This window comes from Cucurbita maxima, unplaced genomic scaffold, assembly GCF_002738345.1.
Source record: "Cucurbita maxima cultivar Rimu unplaced genomic scaffold, Cmax_1.0 Cma_Scf00003, whole genome shotgun sequence".
In the NCBI taxonomy this organism is placed as follows: domain Eukaryota; kingdom Viridiplantae; phylum Streptophyta; class Magnoliopsida; order Cucurbitales; family Cucurbitaceae; genus Cucurbita; species Cucurbita maxima.
In genome coordinates this window covers 3,401,823-3,418,232 of record NW_019272019.1, presented here as the reverse complement: position 1 = coordinate 3,418,232, position 16,410 = coordinate 3,401,823, and the positions used below count along the sequence as shown (strand labels likewise).

Genomic DNA, 16,410 nt, shown 5'->3' with positions numbered 1-16,410 from the left:
CAAACACACACAATCCCCAAAGGGAGAGTGGTTCTTTTTTTCTTTTTGTGAGGGGGGAGGGGGTGTGGAAAGAAAAAGTTGCATTATTCAAATTTTGTCACTACTGCATGAAAACCCTTGAATGAAAGGCCATCACACTGCCCTGACAGCTTGAAACCTTGGTTCCTTTGGGAGGAACTTCTGCTCAGCATAAACCGACATGTAGTCTCCAAACACAAACTTAGGATATCCTTCTTCCACCTCCTGGTTTGCTTTATCCACCAACTGTGCTGCAGGGGCTATGGTGGCTTCCAGTGATGGGTTGTAGAACGAAGCTATTGATCTCCTGTTCCCATTTGGGGTGGCCAAAATCCGGTGCCACACACTCTTGTATTTCCCATTGCTCAGGACCTCAATCTGATCACCTGTGTTAATGACTATGGAGTTGTGTAATGGCTGAACATCTATCCACTGCCCGTCTTTCAGGATTTGAAGGCCTCCCACCTGGTCATCTTGGAAGAGCAAGATGACACCGCCAGCATCGGTGTGGGCACGAAGGCCATTCACCAGCTCTGGGTGTGGGCATGGTGGGTAGTGGCTGACTTTGGTGCCAAAGAAGGCCTTTTCCAGCCCTTCGCCACCATTGAAGGCAGCCTTAATGTATCCTTCAGGTAAACCTAAGTTCTCATCCATCAATGCCATCACCTTTTCAGCTAGCTTCTTCAGCTCCGATCTGTATTCTGCCATGGTTTCCCTGCCACAATTGGATTCATAAACATAAATTCATTCCTGTTCTTGAGAAAAGATGATTTCATGGTATATTTTCACTGAATTTACATGAAATAACAGAAAGTTTGTAGTGTAGATGTATGCTTACTTGAATCCAGGAATGTTGGAGGGCCATTCGTTGTTATCATGGAGAAGGAAGACATCTTCCCAATCAAGATTTTCCAGCTTCTCACCGCTCTTGTTTTCCAGCAAATCATTCAGGAGCTTTACAGGTTTTGAACTCATGAAACTTTCTTCTCTTTCCAGCTTGTAACACTCTGAACAAACCCTCTTTACCCTCTCTAGGAGCTCTTCAGGAATCCCATGGTTCACCAGCTGAAATTCAAGTAACACATTTATTCAATCAACCATCATAAAAACATTTAATTACTGCTTTTGCATGAAAACATTACTCGAGTTAATTAGGATATCTAGAAAAGAGACCCCACTCTAGAAACAAAGAATGATTGCTCTTGCACTCAAACATTACTCGTGGAAATAGGATGTCTAGAAACACCACTCCCAAAAGTACTTTTGATTATATTTTGGGTATGTTTGGGAATGATTTTGAAATGGTTAAAATCACTTCAAACGTGTATTTAACCATTCAAAAGATTTTACACCTTCTAACTGCAAAATTACTTCCAAACATTGAATAGTATAACTAATTAGTCGGGAAGTACCTGAAAGAATCCCCATTCTTCACAGCCATTAGCTATCTGATTCAAGGTCTTGGCCCTTTCTTCTCCATCAAGCTTTGAGAAATCAATGACTGGAATTGCCATTAGAAGAGAGAGAGAGAGAGAGAGAGAGAGAGAGATGGCTTAAGGTAATGGAGTTGATCAGAGAGTAGTAAGTTTATGCTGATGGGTTTAGAAAGGAAAGGGCTGCCCCTATTTATAAGTGTTCCCTTCCAACTTGGATGTTAAACCCTTTAGAAATTAACTCCCCTTTCTTTTAAAACAAGTCCCCCCCTTTGAAATGGGACGGCGACTTTTTTAGTAAAATATTGTTCGAAAAGTCAATGGCCTCTCAAATTCTACCTTTGTTTGCAACACATTACAGATGCACTCACCTCATAAACTAATTAATTAATTGGTTTTCCGTTGAGTGTTCATTCATTAATCGTTAGTTTTTATTGGCTGTTATCTCTTAAACTTCCAGGCTACCTATTATGGAGTTACATACCTATTCATACCTTAGGTTTGTAATCATGTTATAATGATCTGATGGTTAGATTATATCTCTCCTATTTATATTTATAATTACTTTAATATATATCTGTTATTATGGTCGTGTATTTTTTTTTTTTTTTCAATTTTAAAAATGACTGTTTGTGTTTAGATTGACAGATGATAAAGGTATAACATTGTTAGTCGAGTATTCTTTATAGTTTATTGTCAACCAAAGTAAGGGTGTGGTTGTAAAAAATTAACTGTAAGGGACTTAATTGAAACTCTTCCCCTAAACCCTAGACCTAAAATTAAGGAGCAAAATATGTGCTTAGTCCCCTCTCTCACCTCTCCCAAAAAAACTGAAAAATAAAAGCAAAATAAATTTAATATCTAAAATTTGAAGTTTATTACTATTAGATAACACAATTTTCAATATTTGAATTTTAAAATATCTATTTTGTACTTGTTAACAATTAATATTTTAAAATTTTGAATATGCACGAGAAATAAACATAAATTTTGAAGATAGATCAAACGTTGATAAATGTAGCCTTAATCTATGTCACAGGTGTCAAAATTATATTTATGTAGCGTCGGTTTTGCAAATATATAAAGCCGACGTGCATGATATTAAGCTTACTCAAAACATAAATGTAAGGCTTAATCATTGATAATGTTGACTTTTAATATTCCCGGTCCTGCCTTTGACTCTCTCACATGGGTATGCTTTCGGTGATCAACGGTTTACACCAACATATTAATTAATAATTGTACTCTAATTTGAAGGCATGGTTTGTGGGTTAAGGAAGAGGCTGCATGGTATCATGGCTTTTAAGTTTTAATGCACTTTTAATAGTCTTAATATTTTCAATAAATCTGTAAGAATTAAATAAACCTTATACGTTACATTGATTAATTTAATGAATCAATAGATTTCTATAAATAATGTAATATAATATAATATAATATATTACAAATTGAACGAGAAATAAAATAAAAACAAATTTCAATACCTATATCAATAGAGTCAAAAGGCTAGGATAGGAAAAAGCCATATAAATGCAGCTAAATGCAAACCGTAAATTAATGAATCAAATGCATATAAACACCTAATGTGCTAGGTTGGATAATTTAAACCCTAAATTAAAAAAATATATAAATAAATAAATAAGCCTATTCGAGTTCTAGCCTATTTTGCTGAAGTTTCAGGTTCATCATTGAAGATTTAAAAGCAATAGCAATCAAAAAATGAAATATTCACTAGATTTTTTTCTTCATTTTATCAGACTTATGACTTCTAAGCAAAATGATACCAAAATATATGTTGCTAATTAGATTAGATTTGTAATTAATGCTAAAAGAAGAAAGCACAAGAACAATAAATAAATAAAAATAAAGAATCTTTTCTAGGTCAGATTACTCCACCATAAAAGTTTCCCAAGTATTTTTTGAATTGAACATGGGTTCATGTATATGTTTTCATGCCAAAATGTCAAGTCAGCAGCAAATTATTGAAGGAATTAAATAATTCCCAATTTACAACTTTAAAAAAGAAATTCTAACCCCTTTTCTCTGATCATTAATTATGGACTAACTGAGTATTGAATGTAAAAATTAAACTTGAACGATTGAAAGTAAGTAGACCCAAAGAAAAGAAAAACCAAATGAACATTAATATTTTTGGTAAATTAAAGTAAATATAAACGAAGGTATTTAATACATACTCAAGTCCCTTATTCTAAGGAGAAAAACAACTTCAAAAATCTTAATCAAAGTCGTATTTTAAAGAACGAATTACCTTCTTCTTTCTTTGTCCCGCCTCGAGATCCAATCTAAATAAAAAACATGAGCCTCTCATGGCATTATGATTGGAAAAGAATTTTAATTTTGAGATTGGTGCAGCTTGAACTGTGTAAGTTCATGCATGCCATATTCATCATCTAATTAAAGGTCAAACACATGGAGCTGAGTAATGGTTCTCTTACAAGGCACTCCATTTGGGTGACAAACAACTTGTCTAGGTTGCCTGCACCCACATAGATTTCTTGTCTTTTTTATTTTTTTAATTCGTTTATGTTTTCTATTTGTAGCTTTAGCTTTCATATTTATTAGGTTCTTACTGTTTTAGACTTTAAATTTTGTAGTTTTATTTTTTGGTTGAACTTTATTATAATTATTTAATAACAGTTAAAGTCAGATTAAAGAAAAGAGAAAAAATTATATAAAACAGTTGCATGTTATGAGTTCAAATAATTGAAGAACTATTTATGAAGAGCGTACCTTATAAGAAAGTGTTGATGATGATGATGAGAGGGAATATTCTTGGCTGGAAACCTATATTAAAACTTATCTTTGACAAACAAATTATATTTATTATTCATCAAAACGCACTAAAATAGCAGCTAAATCCAAACACTGCCTATGATTATGATAATAATTATGATTAATCCGCTAACTACTAACTAATTAAAGAGCAATTATAGTTCGCCAAGTTCTTGATACTACCCTGCCTTCGAGTGCATGAACAAATGCAAAAATTATTAAGATTACCAAACCTCTTTAGAGAGTGGCTTAAACCTGAACTTTTGCAGGCGTCGATGCACGGGAGCTCTACAATCCTGCGAGATGGAAAAAAACACTGAGATGGATAATAGACCATCGAGAAATTATGAACGCTAAAGAAACCAGTTTCCAGTATTCAAACAATTCAAATGATTCAAATGAAAACCATATAAAATGCTCTGCACAAATAGATTATCATTTTGTCATTGAACAAATATTGCAAAAATACATGCCGCCATAAAAACAAAACATAAGATTGAGAATGTCAAAACTTGATTTAATGTTATTTACTCATACTAAGAGATGTAAGAAGAGATTGTCCACGGAATGGGCAAAGATAAAATTTATCTTTTTTTATGAGATATTGTCTATAGGGATCAGAATTTCCGTAGGACTTTTTTTTTTTCTTTCCATTTTTTAATATACACTTTAAAACACCTTTCATTTTTCAATATAAAACATTCTAATAAATTCAATAATATTTCGTAAATAAAAATATAATATAATATTCTACAATCATTACTAAAAACCCAAATTTCAAATCACAAAATAGTCCACACTTAAAAAATATATGTATATATTTATTTACTGAGTTAATGTATGTAATATGTTAGGGTAGGATAAGGGTAGGGATGAAGATGGAGAATATAATCTCCGTCTCTATATGAAAATTCTATCCGCTCCCTTCCCATTGTTATTAAAATTAGACTCCTATATGCTTGAATTGAACTTTGAAGACAATTATATTCAAATCTAGTTAAAAGCTATTATGATTTTAACATTAGTAAATTACCACCAAGTCTCCCATGCTCTTTATATTTGGCTTTAACATCTTATGAGCTATGGTTGTTAATTACTCCATAAGAGGTTGAAGACGGTCAAAAATATCAAAAGCGCAAATCCAAAAACAGAATCAACAGCAATAAATTGGAGACTGCCAACATCAAAAACAAAATTACAAAAATTTAGATAGAAAACTCTACAAAAATAAAGAGAGATTTTGAAACAATAAGAAGGAAGTTAGGCTTTACCTGCTGATATAGTTGCATATAAGAAAGAATCATGTCACTTTGGAGTATGCTTCCATGGGATGCCTCAGGGCATTCTACATAATGTTCAATATTAGGAAAAGTGAAAAAAAAAAAAACAAAAAAAAAAAAACTAAACTCATAGTAAACTATAATACAGTAAATATAGACTGTGATCACACCTGAGAATCTTCAGTCATTGAATCAGCCTCATCCAGAATTATTATCTTGAATGGTTGACAAGGATAACCCCTAAATTCTTTTTCCTTTTCTAAAATGTGTGAAGTTCATAACAGGAATGTTATGAAAATGTTATAGCTAAGATTAAGAAAATTACCCATGGCATTGACCACTGCTTGCTGCAACACAAGCAAAATCTTTAATCCTAGTCCGAACAACATTGATCCCACGGTCACCACTTGCATTCAACTCCAAAACTCTTAACTTGTATGAGTTCAGGACTAAATAATGTTTCCTATATCAGATATATTTTATATCAAATAAAAACTAATAAGATATTCAAATAGTCATATTCAAATAGTGAATTTCATGTTTTATAAAAGCATGATTGCATTAACGTTTGAATTAATCCAAGCAGATTGAAGGATTTTGTTATCAAATAAGCAAATCACGAATGCCATGAGCAAAAACATCCCAAAATCAATGACTTGCATTTAACCATGATGATAGTGAGGCCATGATTTATTTATAACGTCACGTTTCAACTTCAATTTATTGCTAAATCTCATAGATAGACAATTCAGACAACACCTTAACCAAAAAATTACAAACGAGCAGAAGAAACCCAACTCCCCAGCCGCAAAGAATCAAAGTCATCTCTTACAACGGATTCAAAAATTATCATCCTAAACTACCGGTTAGTTCTGCATAGAATCAAACAACTTCATCCTGATGCATCAAATCTTTCACTACCTTCGGCCGACTGTCAATCTAAAAAATGGACGACGGTTGAGATTACGCAACACATTCTGAGAAACAAGTGAAACAAAAGAACGTAAAACAGAAACGTACTACATCTCCGCCCATGGTTGAGAGCTCAGCAACAATGGCGCTCCATTTCTTCTTCCCCCAACGCACTGATCCACCTCCCCGGCATTGCAAATAGGGTCTTTTGATTTTCCCGCGTTTAGTCGGATTTTTGTTCCTTTTCTAATTCCTTCACAGATTATGCTTTGTGGGCTGGGCTTTTGGCCCTTTTCTTATTGGGCCCAATTCCTCCTTACATTTTATGGTTGCTTCCTTCCTACAATTTCTTTCGCTTTTTTTTTTCTCAATTATTAAAAAAAATTTAAATCTTTCATTTATAATATTTTTAAAATAATACTAATAATTTAACCTCATTTTTATATTTATTTTTTTTCAAACATTCAATTAAAATTTATAATTCAATTTCAATATATAACTTACCATTATAAAATAAATAAATATATATATATATATAAAATGTAAGTAAAAAAAATCTTATTGAAAAAAATTTAGAGAATTCATGAACCAATCTAATCCATAAAATTTTTATTTATTTGAACCGAATCCAACCTAAATAAATTCACGATCCAACTCAAACGGTACGAATTGGGTTTGGTTGTTCAATTTTTTTTTAAGACCTCTACTTCTGATAACTAAGATTCAAACCCTTCTGTAAATATCGTATTCACGAGATTTTTGTCAATCTTAAGAAGACCGATCTCGACTCTTTTCTTCTTCTTTTTTAGGTTAATAACATTGGGTACGATAACTCAAACACCTCACCTATTTCTCGAGTTATATGCTCGGGTTGACAAATTAATACCGATTCAAATACGATAAACGAAGTAACTATAGTGTCTTTTTCTTCAACCAATTAAGGTTTATAGGCATTTGGGAGTTTGATGGGTTGAGATAACCATTCATATGATAGGTCACGAGTTAGGTTCTTTCCCTATTTGCACAAATTTCAAATTCTAACCCAACGTTGTCACGTGGGAATAGTCTAATCGATACAAATTTGTATAAAGAACTCCCCGAGAGATCAACTTGAATTGTCTAGCTTTGATAAATTGTATCGCTCGAGTTCTATAATAACGAAAAAAAGAGCTTTTTCGATATATTAGTTGTGACTCTTAATAACAACAGTCGGATCGAAGGAAAACACAGTCTATTATTGTGAGATCCCACATCAGTTGGAGAGGAGAACGAAGCATTTCTTATAAGGGTGTGAAAATCTCTCTCTAGTACACGCGTTTTAAGCTGACGGCGATACGTAATAGGTCAAAGTAGACAATATCTGTTAGTAGTGAGCATGGACTGTTACAAATAGTATTATAGCCAGACACCAAACATCATGCCAGCTAGGACCCTAGGTCCCTTAGGGAGATGAATAATGAGATCTCACATCAGTTAGAGAGGGGAACAAAGCATTTCTTATAAGGGTGTAAGAAACTCTCTCTATAAGATGCATTTTAAAACCATGAGGCTAACGGCGGTATGTAACAGGTTAGAGCAGACAATACATGTTAGTAGTGGGCTTAGCTATTATAAATGGTATTATAAATGGTATTAGAGCCAAACACCTGACAGTATACCAGGTAGGACCCTATAAGGGTGTGAAAACCTCTCTCTAGTAGACGTGTTTTAAAACCATGAAGCTGACGGCGATACGTAACAAGTCAAAGCAGACAATATATGTTAGCGGTGGGCTTAGCTATTACAAACGGTATTAGAGCCAAACACCCGACGGTATACCAGCTAGGATCCTATAAGGGTGTGAAAACCTCTCTCTAGTAGACACGTTTTAAAACCATGAAGCTGACCGTGATACGCAACAAGTCAAAGCAGACAATATATGTTAGCGGTGAGCTTAGCTATTACCAATGGTATTAGAGCTAGACACCAGACCGTGTGCTGACTAGGACCCTAAAGGGTGTGGAAACCTCTCTCTATAAGATGCATTTTAAAATCGTAAGGCTAACGACGGTACATAACAGGTCAAAGCAGACAATATATGTTAGCAGTGGGCTTAGCTATTACAAACGGTATTAGAGCCAAACACCAGACGGTATACCAGCTAGGAACCTATAAGGGTGTGAAAACCTCTCTCTAGTAGACACGTTTTAAAACCATGAAGCTGATCGCGATACGCAACAAGTCAAAGCAGACAATATATGTTAGCGGTGAGCTTAGCTATTACCAATGGTATTAAAGCTAGACACCAGACAGTGTGCCGACTAGGACCCTAAAAGGGTGTGGAAACCTCTCTCTATAAGATGCATTTTAAAACCGTAAGGCTAACGACAGTACATAACAGGTCAAAGCAGACAATATATGTTAGCGGTGGACTTAGCTATTACAAATGGTATTAGAGCCAGACACCAGACACGAGACAGTGTGCTAGCTAGGACCCTATAAGGGTGTGGAAACCTCTCTCTAGTAGACGCGTTTGAAACCCGTGAGACTAACGACGATACGTAACAAGTCAAAGCGGACAATATATGTTAAAAATAGGAACTAAGAATCATTTTCAACTCACAAATCAAACCTAAATTATTTGATTGACGGGCTTTCACTGTTTCTCACTGTTCTTTCCGATCTTTTCACTCTAAATTAAAAACTCGGAGAAAATTTCAAAGAAAACGAGTAGGACGTGTCGATGTTCCATTTCGCAAAGAAAGAGGAAGAGAAATAGATTGAGAAGAATAGAAGCATCTTGAAGTTCCAAGTTGGGTTTGTAGAAATAAAAGAGAATTTGGTGTGAAATTTCATAAGTAGGTAATGATAAAAGAAGAATTTTATGCTTAGAATAGTACCCTATGTTCTTATCTTAATAGCCCACATGGAATTATGGCTGCCCAATACATTCCCAAAGGCCAATGGTCAATTATTTGGACAACACTTATTTGAATATTACACCTTCATTTTGATTATTCATACAAAGAATATTTAACTTTTTCGTAAAGACTTTCAACCGACTCGATCACTTAAACAATTTAATCGTAAGAATGGAACGAGACTTTCCCGATAGAAATTTTGTCCGTTAATTTTTTTTAATATAATTTATATTAAAATGTAAAATATTCTAATAAATCTATAAGAAAAAAGTATAATATAATATTCTACCAAAAATTTTAATATCACAACGTAGTTTGTACTAATTCAAATAAATAGAATATATATATTGTATCAAGCTGGTGAGGACGATTAAATTATATCCGTCTCCAACCCTAATAGGGAAAAATTTATCGTGTTCACCTCCCATTTCCCGCAAGTTAAATGAACATATCTAATCGTAAAGTTTTGAATGGATTATCAAGTTAGTTGAGTTTAGTTTGTTTGTTTCTTTTGGTTCAGTTCATGGATTCCCTCAAAATTAGTTTAGATTGAGCTGACCAAACTAAAAATACAATTATTTGTATGTATAATTATTATAACTTATTTAACTTCATAATATTTTCTAATAACTTTTTAAAACGTTTCAATCTTACCCAATCCATCACATAACGTCTGTACGCCTATTTTTTTGAACAATAAAATAATCATATTCTCGATGACCTAAGATACATTTGACATTTACGATAATAATGATAGTATTTTCATTTGAATCGCTTATAATTATTACTTAATTAAAGTTAGATTAAGTAACGGATTAGGTTGAATAATCCTTATCTCATATTAATGCTTCATGTAATGTGATCGATTAAATTATCGCTAAAAAATTTCTAGATTTTTTTTTTAATTTAATCTTAAGCAACTAGACAACTACATTATTATAGCAAATATTTGGGTTGTGTATTAAATTTGTAATTTTTTAAAAAAAAAAAATTAATCCCATAATTGGTTCAAATTCGAATTAGAATTTTGACCAAATGTCAACGACAAAGATCCCCACTTTCGGAGTGGGATTGTAGCGAAACAAAACGACGTCGGATTAGGATGGGTTTTTCTGCTAACGTGGAAAAATACGCGACGCGAAAAAACGGAACCAAACAATTAAAAAAATTATAAAAAAAAAAAAGGTATAATAATTGAACAAGCAGCCAGCGAGGACCATAAGTCCTTGTGGTGGGGCCCACCCGACCCCACTCGATGTTGTTTGACTTATCGTTACCATCCAATCCAACCAGACTCCCGGGGACCACAAAACAAAAAATGCTCTTTTTTTTTTTTAATTTAAATTTAATTATTATTATTCGATTGGTGTTTTTTCATCTTCGTTCCATAAATTTAAAAAATATTATTTTCGAAAAATATAAATTTGGTCGTATTGTTAAAGTTTTAGTCACTTTTGAGTTCCAAAGCTAAAAAAGAAAACTGTATTTTATTAATTTTTTTTTATTTTATTAGTTTTGGTTTTAATTTAAATAAAATAAAAATATGTAATTATAGAATAAAAATACACATTTAAATTAAAATATTATTAAAAAAATACAAAAACTCACCATCCACGATCTCCATCTTGGATGCTTACATAAACGGGCATGGACAGGGACAATATTCTCGACTCCATCCATCGACTAATCCTTACAAATGCTGAATATTGAAATATAATTAGAGACAATTTGGATTGACTTTTTAACTGTTTGACTTATGTTCAAAGCGACGTGTTTTTTATTATTATTATTATTTATAGCAAATAATAAAGTATAAGAAATTGAATATATTTTTCTTTTAAATTATTATTTTTAATCAATAAAAAAATGTAAACTTATAATTTCTGAATCGATTAAATTAATATATTATAAACACGTTTGAAAATAAAATGAAAAATAAATTAAAAAGAATGTTTGGGATAAAGTGTACGGCATTGACGTTTACGGGATTTGAAGAAATTGAATTGCGTCTTTAAACACTGATTTGACCAGAAAAGTCAACGCATCCCCTTCTTTCACTCTCTTAATTTAAGCCTTCAAGTCAAACAAATTCCACTTTTTGTTTACTTTTTTTGACATTTATTATCCTAATTTCCAACTTTTATTTTCTTTCTTTATTAATATTTTAAAAGATTAAATTATTACTTTTTTATACCAATTTCTTTAAGTTAGATACGAAAGTCTTCCCGACTTTTGAAAAAAACAATCGAAATTACGTGGAAGAATTTGGGGAAGGTCGGATTTTCAGTAAAAATTTGAAATATATTTACTAACACTCGTACTTATCCTTATTTAACTAATAGAAAAATAATCTTTACCGGCTTTTTTTTACCATTGTTCCAGTGATTTTATACCTTGAATATTAAATATTAAAATAAAATAAATTAATTTTAATAAATAAACGATTTATTTTATTAAAAAAATAATGGATAGGGGCATGTGAAGGGACATGGCCTGCTAGATTCCTTACACATTGGGTCATGATAAAAAGACATATTTTACTAATAATTTAAATGCTAATTGGATTTAATAAATCCAATTAATATTTATAATAATAATATAATAATAATATTGATTTCTCCCGAGTCAAAAAGTAACAACGATTAAATGATTATTTAAAAATAGCTGATAAATACAAAATATATTTTTGGAATTTAATGGGATTTTCAAACACAATATTTTATATACCTTTATTTTATTTTATTTATCACGATTAAATTTTATATTACATGACATTATATGTTTTTTTCCCTTTCAAAGATTGCATGAATTAAAAAATGTAAAAAAAAAATATATATATATATATTAATGGTTATTTTTATTTTTATTTTTTTGTTAAAATAGTATAAATAAATAATAATTTAGTATTTGAATTGTAGGGATTACAATTAATTTTAAAAAATTATAACAATTTAAAAAAATATAATCTAAATTAAGTGTCCGTTTTTATTATATAATGATTTAATTTTTATAATATTGAATTAAAAATTCTAAAATCCAAAATCAATAGAGAAAATAATATATATTAATATAGTTTAATTAAAAATTAATTTAATTATTTAGACTAAGTATGATAACCACTTATTTTTTATTTTATTTTATTTTATAAATATATTTACTTTTTAATAATTCACGTATATAAAAAAATTGATTAAATTATTTTTTTAAATGATTTTATTCCGTTTAAAATTATTATTCTTACGACAGATAAGACCTTTAACTTTATATTATGGAATTTTTCTCTATCAAAATTAGCACAGCATATACGTATATATTTTTTCTGCCATTCTTTTCCATGTCCTCTATTACCGTTTATTAATTTTTAAAATAAATTATTTTTTTAGAATTAATAAAATTTATATTATCCTATATATATCAACAATTTTAATATTTATTATCGAATATAAACTAAATTATAAAAATTAAACGCTGACACGATGAAAATGTTCTATATTGTTATATAATAAAAATATAGGGGTCAAATTGTTATAAATTAAAATTTGAGGACTAAATTGCTATTTGTATAAAATATTTAGAAACCGAAAATATTTTTTAATAAATAAAATCGGAAAAAAATATATTCCACTAAAAGTATGCTTTTAATTGTGGGCGTGTAGGAAAGACGATCCAACTTAATCCAACCATCATTAGATTCTCTACTAAGTGTCCTCAATGTTCTATTTGTGGGAGTCTCAAAGGACTGTCCTAAAGAATTTTCAATGTCACGTTATCTTTCACTTCGTTACTAACGTGTCACGAAATGACCAACTTTGTTGTTTATTCTTCGTACCTTCTCGAACCCTTTAAAAAGCACACTCATAAATGTCGTGTAAATGTTTCAAAACTACACTTGTAATAGTAATCCAACGGAGGTTTTTTCTTCATTTTGGATCGGAAGATAGAAGAGCTGCGTGAATAAAAAATACAACGGAGGTTTATGGCCAAGGGTAAAGATGCCCGAGTAACAATTATTTTGGAATGTATTTTACTCGAAGGGTTTGAATTAGCCCAGATCGTATTTCTCCCGAGATTAAAGAAAAGATGGGCAATTTGTCTTTTCAAAGCTATCGTCCCACTAAAAAATATTCTTGTGATAGGACCCGTTCCTAGTTAGAAATATAGTGAAATCACATTTCCTCTTCTTTCCCCGGACCCAACAAAGTTCAATTAAGTTCAAATAAAATATAAATTTGCGTGTCTGATTATATATACATTATATATATATATATATTCTACTTCTTAGGGTTAGACATATTCTCGCCGAAGCCAAGGCAGCATCCTCGCTTTGCGACGGTCCCTTTACAGTTTTTTATGGACAAGAAAATGTTTCTCTACGCTTCCTCCAAACCAGGTTGTTGACATCTTTACGAAAAATGTTTCTTAACCTCTCTTTGAATTTTTCAGATCCAATCTTTATGTTCGTTCAAATTCGACGCTCAGCTTGCGATGGAGTGTTAAAAATATTTAGTACTAAATCATAGTTTACTATATATATATCATATTTGATGTATTATTATAAGGTAAATATATATATTATATATATATCGATCTAAATACATTTTAGCTCACGAGAAACTGCCACGTGGTCGGTTGAGGATGTCGTTTTTTCACCTACAACATTGGACGGGTACAATTATTCATTTAAAATATTTATTTCCTAAAAAGAATAATGAAAAGCACTTACCTAATTGTGCTAATTTATTTATGCATATGCTAAAAATGAGGGAATTATATAATTGGATACATTTTTTTTTTCTTCCAATTTGTATTTAAAGATAAATGATATAATTATGGTTAGATGGATATTTTATTTTGTTTTGGTTCTTAGTGCCCAAAGGCATGCCATTTCTAGTACATCATGTTTGACTACATCCACACCAAATATTCTATTTCTTCCGCTTAATAATTAGCGTGGTTGATCGTTATCTCTAGATAAGATATCAATCAATGTCTTGAAAAATCGATGGATCGGTTTTCTTCATCCACCATTGTTGAGCTGGAAAAACACAAAAAACTTAAAAGATCAGTGAATTTCGAGATCTATGTCTATTAGACGTAAAATTGAAAGTTTAGAGATTAAATAAGCACAAATCTTAAAGTTCTAGGACTCGACATGTAATTTAACCAAAATATATTTGTAGGGGCATACACGGGTTGGGTTGGGTTAGAGAAATTTTTTGAACTAACCCGAAATTTCGAGTTAATTGGGTTAGTGATCCGTGTTAGACGAACACGACTCTCCACAATGGTATGATATTGTCCACTTTGAGCATAAGCTCTCATGGCTTTGCTTTGGGCTTCCCAAAAGGCCTCATATCAATGGAGTTAGTATTTCTCACTTATAAACCCATGATCATTCCCTAAATTAGCCGATGTGGGACTTTCATCATCCAACACCTCCCCTCGAACAAAGCACGCCTCCCCTTAATGGAGGCTCGACTCCTTTGAAGTCTTAGTCATTTTTGACCTAATCAACCCTTTATTTTCGTGTTGGGTTAGGTTGAGTTATTGGGTTTTTTTTTTTTTTAATTATTTTTAAAAAAAATCATATTTATGGTAGGTTAGATTAATAATTAAAATCTCATAACACTCAAATATCAAACACTTATAAGTCGCAACGTATCACTAATATTAGTTACAAACGTCAAATATCTTTAATCTTAGTAATAGTCTTAAAAGTAAGGTAGGGTTGCATTGTAATGCTATTCTCAAGTTAATCGAGTTGACCTAATCAAAAAATTATTAATTCACGAACCGACCCAAATTTTTTTGTTTTTAGAAAATTCAACTCAACATCTCAAACCGAAAAGAAAAAAAAAAAATCAACGTAACCCAACCGAATCCAACCTTTATGATTTGGATTGAACAATCTAGATTAGTCAGGTTCTCGAGTCATATGAATACTTCTATATATTGATATTGGTTACGAGAGAAAAGTGCCTTAAAATCAGTTATTAGGTGACAATCGGAATATTTTATTGCTCATAATGGAATTTAAAATTAATGACATAATCATTTTTTAATAAAATGATGAAGTTTGACTTTTTTTTTTTTTTTCTTTCTTTTCCAACAATAATCCAAAAGTTTGACAATTTAATTTGTGGTTAATATATTTTATTGAAAAAGAATCAAAATGTCTAGTCTTTAACTTCCACGTTGAAATAGATGTCTCATAAAGTAAATTACGTCAAGAATTCGTGCATTTTTTTTTTTTTACAATTAATTTAATTTTTTTCCTTAATTTAATTTATTTTCACAAAATTTCATAAAGATCAATTTTTTTTTTTCAAAATTTTATAATAAATCAATTATTTTTATATTTCTAAATTTTCAATTAACAATATACGTGTATGACTTGATTAGGTCATCCAACCATCCAAACTCTTAGTTAATATAATAGAGCGTTGAATGATTTGTAACGATAACGGGTCAAACCATATCTAACTGAACGAGGAAGAGCTCGTAATCTTATCTTACATTACTTTACCATTGTTTGAAAGACATGAATCTTCCATTCTCGGAAAGGTCAGCTAAAAAGAGGGAATCATAGTTTCACGTCCAGCTACCTTTCATCAGCCAAAAAATCCCAATAACTTCATCAGCTCGACATCAAAAAAGTCATTCTTCATAGAGACCGCCACGCCCGAGAACATCCCAGACTAAGAAGAGATCAGCTCGTACTTGTTCCAGTATCTGCCCTTCAATCCCACCAGCATCAAACAGAGAATCATTTATTCCTCGGTTATTCCCGATACACCCTAAATCACAATACGACCTCGACTTATTCAAATGTGTAACTATGAATTTATAGGGAAATGGATTACGTCCACTCTTTCATGTACTTTTAAAACCCACTTTATAAAATTGGCTTAGGTTTGGTAGGTTTGGAATGGACAAAAAAAGCTCGCCACGTGTCCCAATTAACAACTAGAATCAATTTGACCTAATAGCATATTAAATGTAAATTAAACTAAGTTTGGTATCTTGTTTAAAAATGTGCCACGTGTTTTAAATTATAAAATATAATTAATAATT

General features: G+C 31.3%; 1 protein-coding gene and 1 long non-coding RNA gene across 2 annotated transcripts; both read right to left on the bottom strand.

The window, feature by feature from the left end:
* Positions 1 to 38: 38 nt before the first annotated feature.
* Positions 39 to 1,614, bottom strand: LOC111477086 (1-aminocyclopropane-1-carboxylate oxidase 5-like). Its single transcript, XM_023121057.1, has 3 exons — positions 1,431 to 1,614; positions 857 to 1,083; positions 39 to 733 (listed from the first exon to the last, which is right to left on the bottom strand). The coding sequence occupies exons 1-3, from the start codon at positions 1,530 to 1,532 to the stop codon at positions 133 to 135; spliced, it is 930 nt and encodes a 309-aa protein (XP_022976825.1). The 5' UTR covers positions 1,533 to 1,614; the 3' UTR covers positions 39 to 132.
* Positions 1,615 to 3,634: 2,020 nt separating this feature from the next.
* Positions 3,635 to 6,648, bottom strand: LOC111477122. Its single transcript, XR_002717213.1, has 4 exons — positions 6,545 to 6,648; positions 5,850 to 5,987; positions 5,516 to 5,589; positions 3,635 to 4,540 (listed from the first exon to the last, which is right to left on the bottom strand). It is a non-coding gene; the product is annotated as an uncharacterized LOC111477122 (long non-coding RNA).
* Between the last annotated feature and the right edge of the window lie 9,762 nt (positions 6,649 to 16,410).